General features: G+C 44.8%; 1 protein-coding gene across 3 annotated transcripts in view; it reads right to left on the bottom strand.

Annotated features, from left to right (window-relative positions):
- LOC140197486 (WD repeat-containing protein 70) overlaps positions 1-26,711 on the bottom strand; it is a 184,489-nt gene that overhangs the window by 5,132 nt on the left and 152,646 nt on the right. For all 3 annotated transcript variants that reach the window (XM_072257452.1, XM_072257453.1, XM_072257451.1), the window contains 4 exons: positions 20,747-20,885; positions 12,862-12,962; positions 9,723-9,802; positions 5,005-5,121 (listed from right to left, as the gene is read on the bottom strand). In XM_072257452.1, the coding sequence (XP_072113553.1) occupies positions 5,005-5,121; positions 9,723-9,802; positions 12,862-12,962; positions 20,747-20,885 (437 nt within the window). The remainder of the gene's footprint in view (positions 1-5,004; positions 5,122-9,722; positions 9,803-12,861; positions 12,963-20,746; positions 20,886-26,711) is intronic.

The raw sequence follows: 26,711 nt of genomic DNA, 5'->3' as shown, positions 1-26,711 counted from the left end.
AACCTTTTCATGGAATGGCTTGAAGTGTTCTTTTGTCTTCATGGTGTAGTTTTTGCAAGGATACTGAAAGACCAGCAGTTGGACCTTCCAGATACAGGTGTATTTTTACTACAATCTATTGAAACACCTTGACTGCACAAAGGTCTCCAAAAACAAATCTCCTTTTAACTAATTATACGACTTCAAAAACCAATTGGCTGCACCAATGATGACTATTACAGCCCAGGGAGTCGGAGTTCAGACTTCAATCCAATATAGGGTATTGAAGAGCTTCACCAGGATATTCCCTGGAACTGAGATTATTTGTTATAAGAAGACTGGACAAACCTGGACAGTGGTGGAGAGGGTAGACAGCTTTAAATTACTGTCTGGGGCCCAGCACAAGGAAAGCATGCCAGTGCCTTTACTTTCTTCAGAGGTTAAGGAAGTTTGGCTTGTTACCAAACACTCAAACAAACTTCTGGAGATGCATTGTTGAAAGTATTCTGACTAGTTGCATCATGGTCTGTTACAGCAACTCAAATGCGCAAGCTACATTTAAACTCAGCCCAAAACATCACAGGCACATCCATTCCCACCATCAAAACATGAGATGGTGCCTCAAAGATTCCCACCATCCAGGCTATGCCACCTGTCATTGGGTAGAAGGTACAGAAGCCTGAAGTCCCACATTACTAGGTACAAGAACAATTACTTCCCTTCAAACATAGACACAAGAGATTTTGCAGATGCTGGAAATCTTGAACAATACATACAAAATGCTAAAGGAACTCAGCAAGTCAGGCAGTATATAGAACATAGAATAGTACAGCACAGTACAGGCCCTTCGGCCAAACAATGTTGTGCCGACCCTTAAACCCTGCCTCCCATATAACCCGCCACCTTAAATTCCTCCATATACCTGTCTAGTAGTCTCTTAAATTTCACTAGTGTTATCTGCCTCCACCACTGACTCAGGCAGTGCATTCCATGCACCAACCACTCTCTAAGTAAAAAACCCTCCTCTAATACACCCCCTGAACTTCCCACCCCTTACGTTAAAGCCATGTCTTCTTGTATTGAGCAGTGGTGCCCTGGGGAAGAGGCGCTGGCTGTCCACTCTATCTATTCCTCTTAATATCTTGTATACCTCTATAATGACTCCTCCTATCCTTCTCTCCAAAGAGTAAACCCCTAGCTCCCTTAATCTCTGATCATAATCCATACTCTCTAAACCAGGCAGCATCCTGGCAAATCTCCACTGTACCCTTTCCAATGCTTCCACATCCTTCCTATAGTGAGGCGACCAGAACTGGACACAATACTCCAAGTGTGGCCCAACCAGAGTTTTATAGAGCTGCATCATTACATCGTGACTCTTAAACTCTATCCCTCGACTTATGAAAGCTAACACCCCATAAGCTTTCTTAACTACCTATCTACCTGTGAGGCAACTTTCAGGGATCTGTGGACATATAGCCCAAGATCCTTCTGCTACTCCACACTACCAAGTATCCTGCCATTTACTTTGTACTCTGCCTTGGAGTTCGTCCTTCCAAAGTGAATCACCTCACACTTCTCTGTGTTGAACTTCATCTGCCACTTCTCAGCCCACTTCGGCATCCTATCAATGTCTCTCTGCAATCTTCGACAATCCTCTATACTATCCAAAACACCACCAACCTTTGTGTCGTCTGCAAACTTGCCAACCCACCCGTCTACCCCCACAACCAGGTCGTTAATAAAAATCACGAAAAGTAGAGGTCCCAGAACCGATTCTTGTGGGACACCACTAGTCACAACCTTCCAATCCGAATGTACTCCCTTCACCATGATCCTCTGCCTGCTGCAGGCAAGCCAATTCTTAATCCACCTGGCCAAACTTCCCTGGATCCCATGCCTTCTGACTTTCTGAATAAGCCTACCATGTGGAACCTTGTTAAATGCCCAACTAAAATCCATGTAGATCACATCCACTGCACTACCCTCATCTATATGCCTGGTCACCTCCTCAAAGAACTCTATCAGGCTTGTTAGACACGATCTGCCCTTCACAAAGCTATGCTGACTGTTCCTGATCAGACCATGATTCTCTCAATGCCCATAGATCCTATCTCTAAGAATCTTTTCCAAAAGCTTTCCCACCACAGACGCAAGGCTCACTGGTCTATAATTACCTGATGGTAGACCACATCTACCGCCATACCCTCATCAATTTCTTTTGTTACCTCTTCAAAAAACTCAGTTAGGCTCGTGAGGCATGACCTTCCCTTCACAAAGCCACGTTGACTATCCTTGAGTAGACTGTACTTCTCCAAATGCTCGTAGATCCTATCCTTAAGAATCCTTTCCAATAGTTTGCAAACCACCAGCGTAAGACTCAACGGTCTATAGTTCCCAGGATTCTCCCTATTACCTTTATTAAACAAGGGAACTACATTTGTCATTCTCCAGTCCTCCGGCACCTCCCCTGCAGCCAAAGAGGATTCAAAGATCATAACTACTGCTCCAGCGATCTCTTCTCTCACTTTCCACAGCAACCAGGGGTATATCATATCCGGCCCTGGGGATTTATCAATCTTGACATTTTTAAGAAGATCCAACACTTCTTCTTCCTTAATCTCCACATTGTCCAGCACACAGGCCTGTTCTATTTTGACCTCACCCTGATCAAGGTCCTTTTCGCAGGTGAATACTGAAGCAAAGTATTCATTTAGGACCTCCCCAACCTCCTCCGCCTCCAGGCACATGTTGCCTTCTTTATCCTTTAGCGGCCCCACCTTCATTCTTGTCATCCTTCTGTTCTTCACATACACAGAGAACACCTTGGGGTTCTCCTTAATCCTACATGCCAAGGCCTTCTCATGCCTCCTTCGAGCTCTCCTAAGTCCTTTCTTAAGCTCCTTCCTGGTACCCTATTTTTCTCATGAGCCCCTCCTGCCTCCTGCTTCCTGCTTCTTATATCTAACATATGCTTTCTTTGTCCTCTTGACGAGTTGCCTCACAAGTTTTGTCAGCTTCGGTTCCCTTTTCCTACCATTTTTTCCTTGTCTCAGTGGGACAAACCTATCCTGAACCTAGTACAAGTGGTCCCTAAACTTCCTCCACATTACTTCTGTGCTTTCACCCTTGAACGTCTGTTTCCAATTTATTCTCGCTAGTTCCTGCCTCATCCCTTCACAGTTAGCCCTTCCCCAGTTAAGCACTTTCCCATTTTGTCTGTTTTTATCCTTTTCCATGGCTATCTGAAGCTAAGGGCGTTGTGGTCACTCTCACCAAAATGTTCCCCCACCAAGAGGTCTGCCACCTGACCAGGTTTATAACCCAGAACTAGATCCAGTCTGACCTCTCCTCTCGTCGGCCGGCCCACATACTGTGTCAGGAATCCTTCTTCAACACACCTGACAAATTCAGCCCCATCTATCCCCCTTGCAGTCAGGAGGTGCCAGTCAATATGAGGGAAGTTGAAATCACCCATAACTACAACCCTGTATTTCCTGTACCATTCTGAAATCTGCCTGCTTATTTGCTCCTCGGTGTCCCAAGAGCTATTTTGGGGCCTATAGACTACTCCCAGCACAGTGATTGATCCCTTCCTATATCTGACTTCCACCCACACCGACTCAGTGAACACTCCCTCTGCAGCGTCCTCCCTTTCTATAGCCGTGATACTATCCCTGACCAGTAATGCTACTTGGCCCCCCCACCCCCTTTTCTACCTCCCATCCTATTCCTTTTAAAGCACCTAAACCCCGGTACCTGCATCAGCCAACCCTGCCCTTCCTCCAGCCAAGTTTCAGTAATGGCCACACCATCGTAGTTCCACATACTGATCCATGCTCTAAGTTCATTCCCTTTATTCCTAATACTCCTAGCGTTGAAATAGACACATTTCAACCCCTCTGACTGGCTACATTTATGATTTGTCCCTGCCTGTCCTTCCTCACCAACTCAGAACACATAGCATCATGCCCTTGTCCTTCTACTCTAATCTCTGCACTCACATTCTGATTCCCACCCCTCTGCCAAACTAGTTTAAACCCTCCCCAACAGCTCTGGCAAACCTGCCCGCCAGGATATTGGTCCCTTTCCAATTCAGGTGCAGCCCGTCCTTTTTGACCTGGAGCAGACCACTGAGGTTTAGAACAAAGTTGTTTAGAAACTCCTGATGACTAAGGACTGGCAATGTATTAGGCTCCATCGCCTAATAGGCTCCCAGCTCACATCAGCCCAAAGTCTCTGCATTGAGTGCTCACAACCCTCACCCTCCATGCTCTCTCTACCCACCATCAAAGTCCTCCCACCCCCACCCCGCACAGAATCCCTTCTCCAGGGCTCTACCGAACAGTGTTTCATCCACACCTTTTCCTCCCACCCTGGCTCCAGCTCTCTCCCTCAGTGTCCATTCTTGAACTTCCATGCAGTGGCTTCCCTCTGTGCTTCCTCCCCCCCGCAGTACTGTACCCAACAGGCTCCCTTCACATCATCCCCATGTGCTCCTTCCCCTCCTCTAAACCATGCCCCATGGACTCACGTTCTCCTACCACCTGCCTCCCTCCAAATCATGACCCACAGACTCCCACCCCTTCCACCCTTCCCCTCCCTTCACCAAACAATCCATGGGCTCCTTTCCACAGCCTCCTTCCCCTCCTTCCTTCCATCATAACCTGTGGACTCACTTGCCCTCCCTCTGCAACACACCATGACCCATGGGCTTGCTCCCTCCCTCCAGACCGTGACCCACAGACTCCCTCACTCTCCCCTCTCTCCACAAAATGACCCACAGACTCTCTCCCCCTCCCTTCCCCAAAACAACCCACAGACTCTCACCCCTCCCCTCTCTCCCTAAAACGACCCATAGACCAACCCCTCCCTCCACAAAATGATCCATAGATTTCCTCCTCCCCTCCCCTTCCCCTCCATCGCCAAGGATCCCTCTGCAGCAGCCCCAGGTTTGCTTTCCCCAGCAGCTCTCCCCCTGCAACCTCACTCTCACCGAGAACATCAGTGTGAGAGAGATGTTACCTGGACCAGATACCGGAGGTTCAGGCTTGTGGGATTTTACAGGATCAAGGCGATCTTTTTCCAACTGCTTCCTCGTGCTCTTTTGCCTCGGCTCCCGGAACATAGGCAAAGCATGTGCTGAAAACAGAAAAGAACCATTATTTAACCTGTAGTGGCATTCCTACACCCCACCAATGGGGACACTGTCCTTTACCTTGTAACAGCATTCCTACACCTGAGAAAACTTTTGGTATCTTATTATTGGCTAGCTTACCTTCATATTTCATCTTTTCTCTCTTTATGGCTTCTTTAGTTGCCTTCTGTTGGATCTTAAAAGCTCCACAATCCTCTATTCTTTCCACTAAATTTTGCTCTGTTATATGTCCTCTCTTTTGCTTTTATGTTGTCTTTAACTTCCACTGTTAGCCACGGTTGCCTCATCCTTTTTTCAGAATACTTGTTCATCTTTGGGATATATATATATATTCTGTGCTTTCTAAATTGCTCCCAGAAACTCCTACAATTGATGCTCTGCCATTATCCCTGCTAGTAACTGCTTCCAATCAATTCTGGCCAGTTCTTTTCTCATGCCTTGCAATTCTGTTTACTCCACTGTAACACCAACACATCTGACTTTATCTTCCCCCTCTCAAACTGCAGGGTGAATTTCATCAAATTAAGATTACTGTCTCCTAAAGGTGTTTTTTTTTTTAACTTGAAGCTCCGAATTAAATCTGGTTCATCATACAGCACCCAGTCCAGAATTGTCTTTCCCCTGCATCAACTACTTTGTTCCAATCAGTCTATTCACTTTTTTGTCTGCGTCATTCATTGATAATCACAAAGAACATACACGCTTCACACCAATCTTTGCAGAACACATCAACCTATGGACTTACAAACAACATACATCCTCACACCAATCTTTGCAGAACACTTCTTCTCATGGACCTACAAGGGGTGATTGATAAGTTTGTGGCCTAAGGTAGAAGGAGATGAGTTATACAGCTCTCGTTACATGCACATGCAGTTCAGCTCTTTGAGTGATTATGCAGAGAGTTTGAAGTTAGTAACTCATCTCCTTCTACCTGAAGGCTGGTACAGGGTTCTCAGTTGGATGATCAGCCATGATCATACTGAATGGCGGTGCAGGCTCGAAGGGCCAAATGGCCTACTCCTGCACCTATTTTCTGTTTCTATATTACCTTAGGCCATGAACTTATCAATCACCCCTGATGAGTTATTAACTTCAAACTTTCTGCATAATCACTCAAAGAGCTGAACTGCAAGTGCATGTACTGAGAGCTGTATAACTCATCTCCTTCTCCATTAGGCCATGAACTTATCATTCACCCCAGCTGTGGACACTTTCTGAAGGTCCAAGATCCGTATGCTCCACGACCGCCGGACTAAGTGTGTAAATGTAGGAGGGGACTATGTTGAAAAATAAATGTGCTAGGTTTTCTAAAATTGACGCATTCTACCTTAGGCCACGAACTTATCATCACCCCTCGTACAATCCTCGCACCAATAGACAATAGGTGCAGGGGTAGGCCATTCAGCCCTTCGAGCCAGCATCGCTGTTCACTGTGATCATGGCTGATCATCCACAATCAGTAACCTGTTCCTGCCTTCTCCCCATATCCTTTCACTCTGCTATCTTTAAGAGCTCTAACTCTTTCCTGAAAGAATCCAGCGAATTAGCCTCCACTGCCTTCTGAGGCAGAGCATTCCACAGAACCATAAAGCTCTGTGCGAAAAAGTTCTTCCTCAACTCCATTCTAAATTGTCTGGTTGGTTGGTTGGTTGTTCGTCCATCGTTGACGTCGATGAGGACCTCGACACCATAATGATGGTGTCGAGACTAGCGCGCGATTTGGATTTAAGTGAGGGAGAGTTGCGCAGCGTCAGCTCACTCTCTCTTCCCAATTCCCATCTGGGTCCAGTGGCAAGATGGAGTCTAGACGGCTGGAGATGGGACTAGGCGCAGTGGATGACCAGTTCCACGACGCTTGCAGAGACCGCCTTCTTGACCGTTGGACCTTCCATTGGTCTCGTCCAGAGTCTGTCTTCACATGCTGGGATAGACAACTCCCTATCTCACCGAGGGTTTGAGATCCGTCGGCTGCCCTCACCTGGTTTAGCCGGCTTGTTGAAGCCATTGCCCGGGGTGTGGCCGCTGTCGCATGCAAACAGCTACGGGGAGCCACAGGTGAGAGCTGAGTGCCAGGTGGGGACCAAAGGTGGACTAACCGCCCTGAAAAGGACGCGACATGTTCCCCCACCCAGAGGTGCTACCCCTCCCTGACACCCCATATACCCTTTAATTGTCTACCCCTTATTCTTAAACTGTGGTCTCTGGTTCTGGACTCCCCCAACTTCGGGAACACGTTTCCTGCCTCTAGTGTGTCCAATCCCTTAATAATCTTATATATTTCAATCAGATCCCCTCTCATCCTTCTAAATTCCAGCATATACAACCCCAATCGCTCCAATCTTTCAACATATGACATCCCGGGAATTAATCTCATGAATCTACGCTGTACTCCCTCAATAGCTAGAATGTACACAATACTCCAGGTATGGTCTCACCAGGGCCCTGTACAACTGCAGAAGGACCTCTTTGCTCCTATACTCAGTTTCCCTTGTTATGAAGGCCAACATGCCATTAGCTTTCTTCACTGCCTGCTGTACCTGTATGCTTACTTTCAGTGACTGATGAACAAGGACACCTAGATCTCATTGTACTTCCCCTTTTCCTAACTTGACACCATTCAGATAGTAATCTGCCTTCCTGTTCTTGCCACCAAAGTGGATAACCTCAAAGATGAAATAGTGGCATATTTGGATAGCAGTGGCAGGATAGGTCCAAGTCAGCATGGATTTACGAAGGGGAAATCCTGCTTGACTAATCTTCTGGAATTTTTTGAGAATGTAACTATGAAAATGGACATGGGAAAGCCAGTGGATGTAGTGTACCTGGACTTTCAGAAAGCCTTTGATGAGGTCCCACATAGGAGGTTAGTGTGCAAAATTAGAGCAAATGGTATTGGGGGTAGGGTACTGACATGGACAGAAAATTGGTTGGCAGACAGGAAACAAAGAGTAGGGACTAATGGGTCCTTTTCAGAATGGCAGGCAGTGACTAGTGGGGTACCGCAAGGTATTTCAATCTTTGCAGAAAATCTCTTCTCATGGACTTCTGGAATCCTTGAACTAATCTTTGCAGAACACCTCCCTCATGGACTTCCAAACAACATAAACCCTTGCACTAATCTTTGTAGAACACCTCTCCTCATGGACTTTTAGAACCCTCGCACCAATCTTTGCAGAACACTTCAACTCATAGACTTCCAAACAACATAAACCCTTGCACCAATCTTTGTAGTACAGTAGTCCCCAACCACCAGGCCACAGACTGGTACCGGGCCGCAAAGCATGTGCTACCAGGCCGTGAGGAAACGATATGAGTCAGCTGAACCTTTCCTCATTCCCTGTCACACACTGTTGAACTTGAACATAGGGTTGCCCACTGTCCCGTATTTGCCAGGACATCCCGTATATTGGGCTAAATTGGTTTGTCTCGTATTGAGCCCCTCCGCCCCCCCACCCCCCGGTCGGCCGGTCTGCAAGAATATTGTCAATATTAAACGGACCGGTTTAATATTGACAATATTCTTGTGGACCGGCCAACTGGGGGGGGGTGTTCAAGTAGGGTTAAACTCACCTCAACATGTCTTTTACAGTTAGGGTTGCCAACTTTCTCACTCCCAAATAAGGGACAAAAGTAGCAGTCAAATCCCGGGACACTTTACCCCAGGAAAGACTACTATGACCATGAAGCCTTGCGCGGGCACCGGTGTGCGCATGTGCGTATGTGCCGATTTTTCCCCCACAAATCAGTTTTGCCTTCATCTTCCCGACTATACTGCACATACATTATTGCTACTTTATATAGGCTGTGTATTTATCATATCATTCCTGCTTTTACTATATGTTAGTGTTATTTATTTTCCGTTTTATGTGCTATTTGGTATGACTTGTTAGGTTATTTTTTGGTTCAGGGAATGCTCAAAAATTTTTCCCATATAAACTAATGGTAATTGCTTCTTCGCTTCACGCCATTTCAGCACAAACGGTTTCATAGGAATGCTCTACCTTAGCGAGGGAAATACGGGACAAACCAATTTAGCCCAATATAGGGGATGTCCTGACAAATACGGGACAGTTGGCAACCCCATGTTCAAGTTCAACAGTGCGTGACAGGGAATGAGGAAAGATGCAGTTGACTCATATCGTTTCCTCCCGGCCCTAGTACGAGAGGACATGACTTAAGGATTGAAGGGCGCCCATTCAGAACAGAAATGCGAAGAAATTTTTTTAGTCAGAGGGTGGTGAATCTATGGAATTTGTTGCCACGGGCAGCAGTGGAGGCCAAGTCATTGGGTGTATTTAAGGCAGAGATTGATAGGTATCTGAGTAGCCAGGGCATCAAAGGTTATGGTGAGAAGGCCGGGGAGTGGGACTAAATAGGAGAATGGATCAGCTCATGATAAAATGGCGGAGCAGACTCGATGAGCTGAATGGCCTACTTCTGCTCCTTTGTCTTATGGTCTTATGGCCCAGTAGCACATGCTTTGCAGCCTGGTGGTTGGGGACCGCTGGTATAAATGACGAGTGGTATACTTACATGTAATGATGTAATCAGGTGTGGTATAAATGACGAGTGGTATACTCACGTGTAATGATGTAATCTTGTGTGACAGTTTGACTCTGCTTTGCTTTTCTCTTTGTTTTCACGACACAGAGCTTAGCTCCTCTGAAAAACACAATGTTTGGGCCAATTTAAAATTTGGCATGTTTTGTTGAGATAATTTTTCATTTTTCTAAACTCAGGATAGCTTCAGCCTAAGTCTGCTTGACCTCTCCTCATATAATAAACGTTGCACTAAAGCAATCAATCTAGTGAAGCTTCACCAGATTGCAACCTCTCCCCCACCCCCACCCCACAAATATAACGAAGGTAGAGCACCCTTGAACCCAACGGTCACACCAAAGTTCAAAGTAAAATCAGAGTGCATACACATCACTACATATAACCCTGAGATTCTTTTGCTGATCTCCTGAGATTTTTACGCACAACAGACTCTGGAGTTCGCAAAGAATGGTGCCAAAAACAAAAAAACATCCAGCAAGTGGATTTAACAAGATGTTTTCACTCACAGAACAGCTGGATTTTTTTTGATTTTGGCACCATTCTTTGCAAACTCCAGAGTCTGTTGTGCATAAAAATCTCAGGAGATCAGCAGTTTCTGAGATACTGAAATCACCCTGTGCGGCACCTAATTAATTAGCTTGTTTATTTCGGCTTTTTTCTTAAGTAGGTGCCAGACGCACTCCGGCTAGCACTGCACCCCTGTTTTCCCCTCTTCCCTCCCCCCCACCTTTTAAATCTACTCCTCAGGTTTTTTCTCCAATCCTGCCAAAGGGTTCAGCCCAAAACATTGACTGTACTCTTTTACTAAATGCTGCCTGGTCTGCTGAGTTCCTCCAGCATTTTGTGTGTGTACTTAGATTTCCAGCATCTACAGACCACAGTATGTGTGCTTGCAATACTGTGTGTCCGACAGAGTGATCAGCAGCACTGGGGCTCCACAGGGGACTGTCTTGTCTCCCTCTCTCTTCACCATCTGCACCTCAGACTTCAACTACTGCACAGATTCTTGTCATCTGCAGAAGTTTTTGGATGACTCTGCCATAGTTGGATGCATCAGCAAGGGAGATGAGGCTAAGTACAGGGCTACGGTAGGAAACTTTGTCACATGGTGTGAGCAGAATTATCTGCAGCTTAATGTGAAAAAGACTAAGGAGCTGGTGGTAGACCTGAGGAGAGCTAAGGTACCGGTGACCCCTGTTTCCATCCAGGGAGTCAGTGTGGACATGGTGGAGGATTACAAATACCTGGGGATACGAATTGACAATAAACTGGACTGGTCAAAGAACACTGAGGCTGTCTACAAGAAGGGTCAGAGCCGTCGCTATTTCCTGAGGAGACTGAGATCCTTTAACATCTGCCGGACGATGCTGAGGATGTTCTACGAGTCTGTGGTGGCGAGTGCTATCATGTTTGCTGTTGTGTGCTGGGGCAGCAGGCACCAACAGAATCAACAAACTCATTCGTAAGGCCAGTGATGTTGTGGGGATGGAACTGGACTCTCTCACGGTGGTGTCTGAAAAGAGGATGCTGTCTAAGTTGCATGCCTTCTTGGTCAATGTCTCTCATCCACTACATAAAGTACTGGGTGGGCACAAGGAGTACATTCAGCCAGAGGCTCATTCCACCGAGATGCAGCACTGAGCGTCATAGGAAGTCATTCCTGCCTGTGGCCATCAAACTTTACAACTCCTCCCTTGGTGGGTCAGACACCCTGAGCCAATAGGCTGGTCCTGGACTTAATTCATAATTTACATATTACTATCTAACTATTTATGGTTCTATTACTATTTATTATTTATGGAGCAACTGTAACGAAAACTAATTTCCCCTGGGATTAATAAAGTATGACTATGACTACTATTTTCTCTTTTTTGAACCTGGTAGTGTGAGTCCTGGGGCACCTGTACCTTCTACCTGATGGCAGCAACGACAAAAGAGGATGTCCTGCATGGTGAGAATCTTTGATGATGGATGCTGCTTTTCTACGGCAATGTTTCATGTAGATGTGCTCAATGGTTGAGGAGGTTTTACCTGTGATGTACTGGGACAAATCCACTCTTTTTTGTAGGATTTTCCACTCAGAGACACTGGTGTTCCCATATCAGGCCATAATGCAACCAGTATGCACACATTCCACCACACATCGATAGAAATTTCCCAAGGTTTTTGATGACATGCTGAATCTCCACAGACTCCTGAGGAAGTAGAGGCACTGTCATGTTTTCTTTGCAATAATATTTATACGAAGGGCTGAGGACAGGTCCTCCGAGATAGTGACACCCAGGAACTTAAAGTTACTGACTGTCTCCACCCCCGATCCTCCATGGACCTCTGGTTTCTCCCTCCTTAAGTCTACAATCAGCTCATTGGTCTTGTTGTCATTCGGTGAGCGGTTGTTGTTACTACACCACTCAGCCAAATTTTCAATCTACCTGCTGTATGTTGATTCATCACCACCTTTGATACCATAAGACCACAAGATATAGGAGCAGAATTAGGCCATTTGGAGGATTTCATCATGGCTGATCCAAGTTTCCTCTCTGCCCCCATCTCCTGCTTTTCCCCGTATCCATTCATGCCCTGATCAATTAAGAATCTATCCACCTCTGCCTTTAATATATATAAAGACAGGCCTCCACAGCTGCCTGTGGCAAAGAGTTCCACAGATTCACCACTTTCTAGCTAAAAAAGTTCCTCATCTCCGTTCCAAAAGGACACCCCACTTTTCTGAGGTTGTGTCCCCTGGTCTTAGACACTCTCACTATAAGAAGTATCCTCTCCACATCCACTCTCACAAGGCCTTTCTCCATCCGATAGGTTTCAATGAGGTCACTTCTCATTCTTCTAAATTCCAATGAAAACAAGCCCCGAGTCGGACACTCTTCAATATCCACATTGTGTGGACACTATCATCAACAGTTGGGAAGGGTCCACATTGTCCTACCAAAGGGTTTTGGCTCGAAACGTCAACTGTACTTTTTTCCCCCATAGATGCTGCTTGGCCTGCTGAGTTCCTCCAGCATTTTGTGTGTGTTGATCAGATTTCCAGCATCTGCAGACTTTCCCTTGTTTGTGATCAACAATCAGGAAGGGTTCACATTGTGTGGACATTGAGTTTGTCCCTGGCACAATCAAGAGCCACTTGCATTATGATTTTGTACCTTTGACTTTTCACTGGATGATAATAGACCTTTGCCAGTCCATTTCCTGTTCCCACCATGATCTGGTTCAGTTTTGGATGCCACAAACAACGAATGACACTCTGAAAAATGAACAGAACACCATTTCATATTCAGACATTAGAGAATTCTTTACTTCTAAGTAGTAGTGCAGGTTTCAAATGCTGAGAGAGTGTCAGAGAAGCACAGAGAGAAAGAAATAAGTTGTCCCCCTGTGTCAGTCCCGTTTGTCTGTGTTTGGAAATTCCCTCTAAATTTTTCCTATCTATGGACCTGTCTAACTGCCTTTTAAGCATTGTAACTGTTCCAACGTTTACAACTTCCACTGGCAGCTCGTGCATATACCAACTACCCTCTATGTGAAAAGGTTACCCCCATGCCCCCACCAAGTCAACTTTCTTATCTTAAACCTGCCCTTTCTAGTTTTGGACTCGTTGATCCTCGGAAACTGTGGCTCCCTGCTCTATCTCTGCCCCTCGTGATTTTATACACCTCAATAAAGTCACCCCTCTGTCTCCTCCGTTCTAGCAAATACAGTCTCAGCCTGTTCAGTCTCTCCTTATATCTCAAACTCTCCAGCTCCAGCAAGAGCCAGGGAACCTTGGCTGTATGCCTTCCAGCCTACTGACATCCTTCCTATAGCTGGGTGACCGATACCCATCGCCAATCAGTTGTAACATGACTCCCAATTTTTGTATTCAATAATGGACACCATGGTAACATAGTGGTTAGCGCAACGCTATTCCAGCTCCAGGCACGCTGGAGTTCAGGGTTCAATTCCGGCCTCATTCGATAAGGAGTCTGAAAGTGTGGGTTTCCCCAGGCGCTCTGGCTTCCTCCCACAGTCCAAACACGTACCGTGTAGACTAAACACAAAATACTCTGCAGATGCTGGGGTCAAAGCAATACTCACAACATGCTGGAGGAACTCAGCAGGTCGGGCAGCATCCGTGGAAACGAACAGTCAACGTTTTGGGCTGGAACCCTTCGTCAGGACTGAAGAGGGAAAGGGCAGAGGCCCTATAAAGAAGGTGGGGGAGGGTGGGAAGGAGAAGGCTGGTAGGTTCCAGGTGAAAAACCGGTAAGGGGAAAGATAAAGGGGTGGGGGAGGGGAAGCAGGGAGGGGATAGGCAGGAAAGGTGAAGAAAGAATAGGGGAAAACACAATGGGTAGTAGAAGGAGGCGGAACCATGAGGGAGGTAGTAGGCAGCTGGGGGAGGGGGCAGAGTGAAACTGGGACAGGGGAGGGAGGGGGAGGGAATTACCGGAAGATAGAGAATTCAATGTTCATACCAAGGGGCTGCAGACTGCCTAGACGGTATATGAGGTGTTGCTCCTCCAACCTGAGTTTAGCCTCATCATGGCAGTAGAGGAGGCCATGTATGGACATATCCGAACGGGAATGGGAAGCAGAGTTGAAGTGGGTGGCAACCGAGAGATCCTGTCTGTTGTGGCGGACAGAGTGGAGGTGCTCAACGAAGCGGTCCCCCAATCTGCATTGGGTTTCACCGATGTAGAGGAGGCCGCACCGGGAGCACCGGATGCAATAGATGACCCCAACAGACTCACAAGTGAAGCGTTGCCTCACCTGGAAGGACTGTTTGGGGCCCTGAATGGTGGCAAGAGAGGAGGTGTAGGGACAGGTGTAGCACTTACGCTTACAGAGATAAGTGCCACGTGGGAGATCTGTCGGGAGGGAAGTGTGGACCAGGGAGTCACGGACGGAACGATCCCTGCGGAAAGTGGAGAGGGGTGGAGAGGGAAAGATGTGCTTAGTAGTGGGGTCCTGTTGAAGGTGGCGGAAGTTGCGGAGGATAATGTGCTGGATCCGGAGGCTGATGGGGTGGTAGGTGAGAACAAGGGGAACTCTGTCCCTGTTGTGGTGGTGGGAGGATGGGGTGAGGGCCGAAGTGCGGGAAATGGAGGAGATGCGGGTGAGGGCATCATTGATCATGGCAGAAGGGAAACTACGATCCTTAAAGAAAGTGGACATTTGGGATGTCCTGGAATGGAAAGCCTCGTCCTGGGAGCAGATGAGGTGGAGATGGAGGAACTGGGAATAGGGAATAGTATTTTTGCATGTGGCAGGGTGGGAAGAGGTATAGTTGAGGTAGTTATGAGAGTCAGTGGGCTTGTAGAAGATGTCAGTGGACAATCTGTCTCCAGAGATGGAGACCGAGAAAGGGGAGGGAAGTGTCCGAGATAGACCAAGTGAATTTGAGGGCTGGGTGGAAGTTAGGCTAACTGGTCATTGTAAATTGCCAGTTACTAAGTCAGGGTTAATGGGATTTGTTGTGATTCCAATGTCCAGAAGGGCCCACTCTGTTCTGTATTGCCAAAGAAACAAAACAGAACAAAACAAAAACAACAGGAATTCTGCAGATGCTGGAAATTCAAGCAACACTCATCAAAGTTGCTGGTGAACACAGCAGGCCAGGCAGCATCTGTAGGAAGAGGTGCAGTCGACGTTTCAGGCCAAGACCCTTCGTCAGAACAAAACAAATATGGCCAACAAAAGCATGTGTGGTAAATGCCCCTTTCACCACAGTCTAACCATGTAGAGACTTTCAGGAAATTATGACTGTTTCCCTAGTTCCTTGAGTTCTACAACACTCTCCAGGACCCTACCATTTATTGTGCAAATCTTACTTATCTAATACAACACCTCACTCTTGCCCAACTTGAACGAGATCCTGCTGTTGTATTAACTATGTCCCCTACATGACCAATTTTGATGTCTGCAAACATATTAACCATGTTAACAATATTGTCATTTACGTCATTCATAGAAATGAAAAACAGAGGACCCAGCACTGTTTCCTGTGGTACATCACTGCTCACAGGACTCCAATCTGAGTACCACCCCTCCACTACTTCCCGCTGACCATAAGATATAGGAGCAGAAGTAGACCATTTGGCCCATCGAGTCTGCTCCGCCATTCAATCATGGGCTGATCCAATTCTTCCAGTCATCCCCACTCCCCTGCTTTCACCCCATAACCTTTGATGCCCTGGCTAATCAAGTACCTATCTATCTCTGCCTTAAATACACCCAATGACTTGGCCTCCACAGCCGCTCGTGGCAACGAATTCCACAGATTTACTACCCTCTGACTAAAGTAATTTCTCCACATCTCTGTTCTAAAAGGACGTTCTTCAATTCTGAAGTCGTGCCCTCTTGTCCAAGAATCTCCTACCATGGGAAATAACTTTGCCATATCTAATCTGTTCAGGCCTTTTAACATTCAGAATGTTTCTATGAGATCCCCCCTCATTCTCCTGAACTCCAGGGAATACAGCCCAAGAACTGCCAGACGTTCCTCAAACAGTAACCCTTTCATTCCTGGAATCATTCTCGTGAATCTTCTCTGAATCCTGTCCAATGTCACTATATCCTTTCTAAAATAAGGAGCCCAAAACTGCACACAATACTCCAAGTGTGGTCTCACAAGTGCCTTATAGAGCCTCAACATCACATCCCTGCTCTTATATTCTATATCTCAAGAAATTAGTGCCAACACTGCATTCGCCTTCCTTACAACAGACTCAACCTGGAGGTTAACCTTTAGGGTATCTTGCACAAGGACTCCCAAGTCCCCTTGCATCTCTGCATTCTGAATTCTCTCCCCATCTAAATAATAGCCTGCCTGTTTATTTCTTCCACCAAAGTGCATGACCACACACTTTCCAACACTGCATTTCATTTGCCACTTCTCTGCCCATTCCCCTTAACTAGCTAAGTCTCTCTGCAGGCTCTCTGTTTCCTCAGCACTATCCCCTCCTCCACCTATCTTTGTATCATTAGCAAATTTAGCCACAAATCCATTCATACCATCATCCAAATCATTGACATACATCGTAAAAAGCAGTAGTCCCAACATCGACCCCTGTAGAATTCCACTGGTAACCAGCAGCCAGCCAGAATAGGATCCCCTTATTCCCACTCTCTGTTTACTGCTCCACCCATGCTAGTAACTTCCCTGTAATTCCATGGGTTCTTATCTTACTAAGCAGCCTCATGTGCGGCACCTTATCAAAGGCCTTCTGAAAATCCAGGTACACCACATCTACTGCATCTCCTTTATCTCCTTTGTCTACCCTGCTTGTAATTTCCTCAGAGAATTGCAGTAAGTTTGTCAGAAAAAATTTTCCTTTCAGGAAACCATGCTGGCTTTGGCCTATCTTGTCATGTGCCTTCAGGTACTCTGTAATCTCATCCCTAATGATCGATTCCAACAACTTACATTGGGAAAATTTATAATTTACTATTACAACAGGATAATTATCCTTTACTTAAGATTAAGCAAGATTGGGAAGGAGAGCTTAAATGACCTTGATAACAGAGGATCAGTTGTGAATTTTGAAGTTGGTTAACCCTTCCTCGATTTGTGCCAGTCACTCTCAAATTCAATTTAACATTGTACATCGTTATTATTTGACAAAGGAGAGAGTCTAAAATATTTCCTAAAGTTAATAGTCAGTGTGATAGATGTAAAACTGAGACAGCTACGTTAACACATATGTTTTGGTCATGTTCTGTATTGAAACACTTCTGGAAATCTATTTTTTCTACAATTTCTAAAGCTTTAAAAATTAATTTACAACCTAATAAATTGACAGTTTTGTTCTGTATAATCCCTCAATATATTCACGGTATTTCTATATCAGACCAATACGTAATTGCATTTGTCACACTATTGGCCAGAAGGGCTATTTTATTAAAATGGAAAGATGCTTCTGCGCCCACTTTGATACAATAGTTTTCCCAGGTGATATTATGTCTTAGTTTGGAGAAAATCAGAAGTCGAACTTTTGATCCTCGATTTGACTTTGAGAAAAGGTGGGCCCCTTTTGCCCGTTACTATTATTTGATTTGAGTTAATTAAGATGGTCCCCTTCTGATTCTTGTGTAAATGGATTTGGTTGGTGGATTGATGTCTTTCTTTTATGGAAGCTCGTATGGCATATAGCTCCGGGTTTGTGCTCCAAATGGGTTTTTTTCGTTGCTTTTGTTAGGGTTTTTTTGTTCTAGTTAGTAGGGGGTTCTTTTTCCTTTTTTCCAAAAAAAATAGCTTTAACATTTTGTTTTTCCTTATAATAATATTGATATATTGTTTAACTTGGTTGATAAGTTTAACTCTTATTGTACATATTGATACGTTGACTTGATTACTTCAATGTATTTTTCATTGTTGTTCAATTTCAATAATAATTAATAAAAAGATTTAAAAGAAAGAGAAAGAACAATCAATTCCAACAACTTCCCAACTACTGATGTCAGGCTAACAGGTCTATAGTTTCCTTTCTGCTGCCTCCCACCCTTCTTAAAAAGCAGTGCAACATTTGCAATTTTCCAGTTATCTGGTACAATGCCGGAATCTATCGATTCTTGAAAGATTTTTGTTAACACCTCTGCAGTCTCTCCAGCTACTTCCTTCAGCACCCGAGGGTGTATTCCATCAGGTCCAGGAGATTTATCCACCCTCAGACCATTAAGCTTCCTGAGCACCTTCTCAGTCGTAATTTTCACTGCACAAACTTCACTTCCCTGACACACTTCAATCTCCGGTATACTGCAGACATCTCCCACTGTGAAAACTGATGCAAAATATGCATTCAGTTCCTCTGCCATCTCTGCATCTCTCATTACAATATCTCCAGAGTCATTTTCTTTGATTTTAGTCACCAGCCTCCTCTCATAATTCATCTTTTCTTTCCAAATGACCTTCTTCAATTCCTTCTACAAGTTTTTAAAAGCTCCCCCAAACCTCTATCTTCCCACTAGCTCTGGCTTCCTTGAATGCCCTCTCTTTTGCTTTTTCTTTGGCTCTAACTTCACTTGTCAGCCATGGTAGTGTCCTTCTTCCCTTTGAAAATTTCTTCTTATTTGCAATATATCCTTCTTGCACTTCCCTCATTTTTCGCAGAAACTTCAGCCATTGCTGCTCTGCCGTCTTTCCTGCAGATGTCCTTTTCCAGTCAACTTCGGCCAGTTCCCTTCTCATGCCATTGTAATTTCCTTTATTCCACTGAAATACCGACACATTGGATTTTATTTTTTCCCTCTCAAATTTAGATTATGAGGACACTCAGTCCTCGTTTATTGTCATTTAGAAATGCATGCATTAAAAAATGATATAATGTTCCTCCAGAATGATATCACAAGAAAACACGGGACAAACCAAGACTAAAACTGACAAAACCACATACGTATAGTTACAACAGTGCAAAGCAATACCATAATTTGATAAAGAGCAGACCATGGGCACGGTAAAAAAAAAAGTCTCAAAGTCCTGATAGACTCATCATCTCACGCAGGTGGCAGAAGGGAGAAACCCTCCCTGCCGTGAACCTCCAAGTGCCGCCAACTTGCCGATGCAGCGCCATTGGAAGCACCCGACCGCAGTGGACTCTGAGTCCGTCCGAAAGCTTCGAGCCTCCAACCAGCCCCTCTGACACAGCCTCTCCAAGCACCATCCTCTGCTGAGCGCTTCAATCCCACCCCGGCCGCTGAGCAACAAGCAAAGCCGAGGACTCGGGGCCTTCTCCTCCGGAGATTCTGGATCACACAGTAGCAGCAGCAGCGAAGCAGGCATTTCAGAAGTTTCACCAGATGTTTCTCCATGCTCTCACGTCTGTCTCCATCAAATCAGGGATTGTGCATGGCACCCTACTTGGCAAATAACAGACATCACCACCATAGTGGCCGCTGCGAGCTGCGTCGCGCCGCCATCTTCTCCTCCCGCCTTTCAAAGAAATTTCAATGTGAACTTGATCATATTGTGATCAGTGTTCCCTAAGGGTTCCTTAACCTTAAGCTCTCTTATCACCTCTGGATCAATGCACTGACTTGCACACCAAGACAATTTTGTATGCAACTGTCGAGTTCACCCTGCATCCCAAGCTCAAAGAATATGCAAGTCTTACTGTAACTGTATTAAACACCAATCAAGGCAATAATCTTTGGTGTTGCGAACAGTTAGATTCCCCCCTTGTAATGAAAGATATTATTTCACTCTAGATAGGTCAGAATATGATGAGATAGTTAAACGTCAGAGCAGACTTAGTGGGCCTGATGAAGGGTACTGGCCTGAAACTTCGACTGTTTACTCTTTTCCATAGATGCTGCCTGCCTGTTGAGTTCCTCCAGCTTTTTGTGTGTATTACATTGGCCTGTCTCTGTGCTGTGTATCTCTTTGACTCTGAACTCCAGTGTGCCCCAACCTCTAACTTTCCGCTGTAAGGCCAGATCGTCCTCGTCAACTCTTCCCAACAAATAGATGGGAAGCATTGATTGGGATAAGGAGGCCATTTTCCGTTAGGAACACCTAACCAAGATGCATTTCAGGCCCCTATCTGTTCATGTTTTATATGTTAAAGATCTGCAGAAAAGTACAGTGAGTACTGTTGCCATACTTGCATACTTGTGATGACAGAAAAAAATAGAGGAGAAGATGATTTACAAGGAGGATGCAGAGGGCAGAGAGACCATGATCAATTAAATGAGTGAACATGAAGTTAGAGTATAAAGTATCATTCACTTTGAAAAGTTGAATGACAAAAGCGATGATTACATAAGTGGGGAACCATAGCAGGAAAGTTGTGGCACAAATGGGTTTGGGGTTCTTGTACATGAAACACAAAGCTCAAATACAAAAGAAAACTGCTGGAGGTTCTCAGCAGGTTGAGCAGCATCTGTGGAGGTAAAGTGACGGTCAGTGATTTGGGTGGAGGCACAGGGTCTTGATCTGAAACATCACCATTCCTTTGCCTTTAAAGGTGCTACTTGTTGTTTATTTGCTGAAGTAATGTTACATTTTATTTCAAAATAACAGGTTATTGAGTGAAAAGATTTGGATCAACTCACTGCGTCAGTGACCTCGATCTCATAAAGCCTCTGAAAGGTTTCTCGATTGAAAAACAGTAGTTTACCGCTTCCCTGTCCCTTCCGCACAGATGTCCCCGTTACCAGCAGTTTATCGTCAGGGCTGAAGCAGCAATCTGTCCTGCAAAAGATTCATATTATTTCCACTGTAGCAATCACTCCTGGGTATGAGGATAAAGTACATCCAGCTGTGGAGTATGTGCTTTGGGTAATGAGGTTACCATTAACCACAGCTCCCTCCAGGTCACCCTTAGGCAAGGTGTAGAACCTGTTAGCCTCCCTACTGGGTTACAGTGAAGCCACGGAATGCAGGTGGTGGATGAAGCAGAAGGCAAGTTGTGAGTAACACAATCGATGGTTCCTGCTTCTCAGACGCTGAGCAGTAGATCCTTTTAATAGGACAACGGTCAGGGTCACCTATCTTGTAAAGACACTGCATCGGAAGCTACTTCTTGTATTTTATCCCTAGTACAACCATGGTTAACACATACACAAATGTAAAAGACGACAGCGTAAATGGGAGCCCACTTCCAAATAGTGCGGACACCTCGATCGGTACGGGATATCATGTAAACAGACAGGTGAGCCCGGATCGTCATACCACTACTGTCTGCAAAAACAAGAGACTGCAAATTGCTACTTGGAACGTTCGAACCCTGCACCAAGCTGGTAAGCGAGGAAACGTAAAATTAGAAATGAAGAGACTAGAAGTCAGCACCCTAGGCCTGAGTGAAATAAGATGGGAAGGCACTGGAGAATTCCAAACAAATGACTACAGGATGATATACTCTGGTGGAGATAAACATGAAAAGGGTGTTGCAATCATCTTAGACAAAGTAACATTGAAGAGCCTGCTAGGATACTGGTATATCTCAGTCAGAATGATGCTAATCAAACTAAAAGGACAACTAAACAACATCTCTATCACCCAAGTATATGCACCCACAATGGCAAGTTCGGAGGAAGAAATTGATGCCTTCTACCACTCCCTAGACAAAGCACCAGAAGAATGCAAATCACAAGAAGCCATCATAGTCATGGGCAACTTCAATGCAAAAGTTGGTGAGGGAAGAGGAGACCATATTGTTGGAGACCAGGGATTGGGAGAAAGAAATGAAAGAGGAGAAAAGCTTCTATCATGGTGTAAAATAAACAATCAGATAATCACCGATGCAAACACGAGGAAATCTGCAGATGCTGGAATTTCAAGCAACACACATAAAAATTGCTGGTGAATGCAGCAGGCCAGGCAGCATCTATAGGAAGAGGTACAGATGACGTTTCGGGCCCAGACCCCTCGTCAGGACTAACATTTCATTGACTATACAAAAGCTTTTGACACTGTCAGACAGCAAGATTTTCTGGAAATGCTTCAAGATCTTGACATAGATGGGAAAGATATACGTTTCTTAAGAAACTTATATTGAGACCAGACAGCATTCATCAGAATAGAAGGAGAAGTAAGTAAGTATGTGAATATCATGAGAGGAATCAGGCAAGGTTGTGTCTTTTCGCCAGACTTATTCAACCTGTATAGTGAAAATATCTTGAGAAGTATCAAAGACATCAAAGGATTCACAATTGGAGGCCATAATATAAGTAACATCAGATGTGCTGATGACATCGTACTGATAGCTGACTCAGAAACAAAACTTCAAGAACTACTCACTATAGTGGCAGCAGAAAGTAATCGCAGAGGCCTCTCAATCAACACCAAGAAGACAGGAAGCATGGTCATCTTCAGAAAGACAAATATCCCACAATGTGTGATCAAGATTGGAAATACAAACATCAAACAAGTCAACAAATTCAGATATCTTGGCAGCCTAATAACAAGTGATGGCAGGTGCGACACAGATATCAAATACAGAATAGCAATGGTGAAAGAAGCTTTCCAAAAAATGAAGACCATATTAACAGACAGAAAGATGAGCATGTACACTAAAAACAGAATAATGCAGTGCTACACTTATTCTATCCTGACTTATGAAAGTGAATGCTGGACCATTTCTCTAGCGATGGAAAAGAGACTAGAAACAGCTAAATTATCGTTCTACAGGAGAATGTTAAAAATATCATGGACCACACACACATCAAATGAAGAAGTTCTCAGAAGAGCCCAAGCAGTTCGATCACTCATACCAACAATAAGAGAAAGGCAACTCAGATTCCTAGGACACATCATGCGGAAAGATGAACTAGAAAAACTCATACTCTCTGGAAAGATTGAGGGGAGCAAATCTAGAGAAAGACCTCAGTTTATGTACATCAAAAGCATAGTCAGATGGCTACACATCGAGGAAGTGGAAGTCATCCTAAAGACGAAGGATAGATCTATAAAGAAAACCATGGTCACCAAAGTCCACATCGGATATGGTACCTATACAGACAGACAGTAGCAATCACAGGTAGAAAATAATTAACATGCCCAGACTGCAGTTAAGGCTTTAATGGAGTTTTGTGAAGAACTGAGCAAAGGAGGCATTGTTGAAAGAAGATACTATTGCCAACAACAGGACAAAAGACATCTCGTTGGGGCCTTGCACTGACAAAGTCACTCCAGCCAGGAACCATGGAATGGAGTGTAGGGTACTCATGTTAAAGAAATATATGGTTGAAGAATTGTCCTTCCGTAAATGTATGTCCTGTAATACTTGACACTTCCACTTGACATCCCTGGCTCTGCTGACTATTTTTGGACAGCAGATACCTCAATCATGCCACACATGTAATGGCCATTTGCAGCTTTCTGGACTTTGTGACATGGCACCCGATCTTTAGATAATCAGATTTCATTTAGACTTCAGCCATCCAGTGCCTGAATCACCAACCACTCAAAGCACTTTCCCTATCACTTCTTTTTTGATTGTGGGATCACCTTGTGGAACACCTGCATTCAGTCCACAGGGCAACCCTGAGCTTCCCACTGCCTGTCACTTTAACTCACCATCTGCTTCAACCTATTAGTCTGTGACCCCCTGTTCTGTTATAGTGAGGCTCAACATAAGCTCGAGGAACCACATTTAAGCATCCATCGGGGCATGTGGACTCAGTATTGAACTCTACAGTTTCTGGTAACGATTTCTCAGTCTGTATTAGTCATCCATCTGTAATATTAGCTCAGCCTTTATTTTGCCTCTGGTAAACATTGGCATTTTCAGCCTAAACTGCCCAGCTTGTCCTTTCACTCTTTATTTAGTAATTCCAAAATGCACGCAGTGGCCACTTTATTAGGTACAGGAGTGGTATCCCGGTGGTCTTCTGCTGCTGCAGCCCATCCACTTCAAGATGCTCTTCTGTACCTCACTATCGTAATGCATGGTTATTTGAGTTACTGACTCCCTCTGGTCAGTCTGGCCATTCTCTTCTGACCTCTATCATTAAAAGGCTTTTTTACCTACAGAACTGGACATTTTTCTTTTTCACTCCAGGCTCTGTAAAATCTAGAAAATATTGTGTGTGAAAATCCCAGGAGATCAGCAGTTTCTGAGATATCAAATTACCTCGTCTGGCACCAACAATCATTCCATGGTCAAAGTTGCCTAGATTACATTTCTTCCCCATTCTGATGTTCGGTCTGAACAACAACTCAACCTCTTGACCACATCTGCATTGAGCTTATGCAACCTTTTATGCATTGAGTTGCTTCTACATGATAGGCTGATTAGATATTTGCATTAACAAGCAGGTATACAGGTATACGTAATAAAGTGGCCACTAAGAGTATTTTTCTTTTAAGCTCTTACCCTCTAGTAACTCCCACTCACTTAGTTACTAGATAACCCCTACAACTTTTCTCCATAGCCCCACCAGTTTTACCCTATCAGATACATTCACCTTCCCCATCTTTGCTGTGGCTTCTCAGTTCTGACAAAGGTTCTTTGCCTTGAAATATCCAACCTGTTTCTCTTCCTGCATCTGCTGACTGACCTGCTGAGTATTTCTAGCATTTTGTGTTTTTGTTTTAGATTTCCAGCATCTGCAGATTTTTTTGGTTCTCTCTATGAGGATATAAAATCATAGAAAGATAATGTGAACTGGCAAATTTGGTTACCTAACTGTTTACACAAGATGAGGTGACAAATGCTGAAAGGGATCTTTCAGAATACAAAGAAACCATATGTTCCAACAAAAAAGGTCAGCATAGTAGCTCAGCATGAACAGCTAGGCCAAAGGGCCATTGTCTATTCTGTATGGCTTTACGGCTCTTAATTTCCTCTTCGATCTACAATGAAGGTACTTGTCAACGATCCGAATGAAGTCCATGTAGACAAAATACACTCTGCTTTCCTCAATCACCTTGATCACCTCAAAAAAAAAGACACAGTCATAGAAAAGTACAGTACAGAAACAAAAGCTTTGGTCCATCTGGCCTGTGCCGAACCACTTAAAACGTCTACTCCCATTGACCTGCACAGGGACCAAAGCCTGCCATACCCTGGGAGGAGGAGGAGGTCCTGCATGCAGACTACAGGGAGTTAGGAAGAAAGTTGAGAAGCAGGACCACAAAGGTAGTCATTTCGAGATTACTGACTGTGCCACGTGACAGTGAGTATCGGAATAGAATGAGGTGGAGGATAAATGCATGGCTGAGGGATTGGAGTAGGGGGAGGGATTCAGATTTCTGGGTCATTGGGACCTCTATTGGGGCAGAAGTGACCTGTACGAAAAGGACACGTTGCACTTGAATCCCGGGGGGACCAATTTCCCGGCGGGGAGGTTTGCGAAGGCTATTGGGGAGAGTTGAACTAGGATTGTGGGGGGTGGCAACCAAACAGAAGTGACGGAGGAAGAGGCAGTTGGCTCACAAATACAGAAAGCTTGGAGACAGTGCGAGAGGGAGGATAAGCAGATGATAGGGGACGCACTTAGACTGATTTTTTGAGATGTGTCTATTTTAATGCAAGGAGTATTATGAACAAAGCGGATGAGCTTAAAGCATGTATCAGTACTTGGAGCTATGATGTTGTGGCCATTACAGAGACTTGGATGGCTCAGGGACAGGAATGGTTACTTCGAGTGCCAGGCTTTAGATGTTTCATAAAGGACAGGGAGGAAGGCAAAAGAGGTGGGGGCGTGGCACTGTTGATCAGAGATAGTGTCATGGCTGCAGAAAAGGAGGAAGACGTGGAGGAATTGTCTATGAAGTCTCTGAGGGTGGAAGTCAGGAACAGGAAAGGGTCAATAACTCTACTGGGTGATTTTTATAGACCACCCAATAGCACCAGGGACGTTGAGGAGCAGACAGGGAGACAGATTATGGAAAGTTGTAATAATAACAGGGTTGTCGTGGTGGGAGATTTTAATTTCCCAGATTTGATTGGCATGCCCCTAGAGCGAGGGGTTTAGATGGGGTGGAGTTGTTAGGTGTGTTCAAGAAGGTTTCTTGACAAAATATGTATATAAACCTACAAGAGGAGAGGCTGCACTTGATCTGGTATTGGGAAATGAACCTGGTCAGGTGTCAGGTCCCTTAAGGCCGATTTATACTTGTGCATCAAATGGAGGCTGTAGATACACGTAGCCACAAACACCACACAGTACTCTACGTAAACCCTATGCTGTAGCCTAACGCGCACCTCTCCCAAAATGTAACTATGCGTTGCGGCAACGCAGACCAAAACAACTATGATCGGTCTGCTTGGTAGCATCACATTTCCTCCTACGCTGCAACAGCTTCCCACTGGGTGACTAAAGGGCAGGGAAGGAACTCTGGCTGCAATGCTTTCCATAAAGCTTTACAGACCCTCGAAAATATGGAGGACACATTTCCCTTATACGAAAGACCTACATTAGTATCTATTTTCGTTAACTGAAAGAGGATATTCACTTTTACGGAAAAACAAATGAAGAAACTCAATACAGTGGCATAGAAACCCCACCGCCAACTAGCGTTTTGGCAGTGAATTGCAGAGAGACGCAGACACACCAATGCACAAGTATAAAT

This window comes from Mobula birostris, chromosome 5 (genome assembly GCF_030028105.1).
Source record: "Mobula birostris isolate sMobBir1 chromosome 5, sMobBir1.hap1, whole genome shotgun sequence".
In the NCBI taxonomy this organism is placed as follows: Eukaryota; Metazoa; Chordata; class Chondrichthyes; order Myliobatiformes; family Myliobatidae; genus Mobula; species Mobula birostris.
The sequence above is the reverse complement of the archived record's forward strand: the minus strand, read 5'-3'. Positions and strand labels throughout refer to the sequence as shown.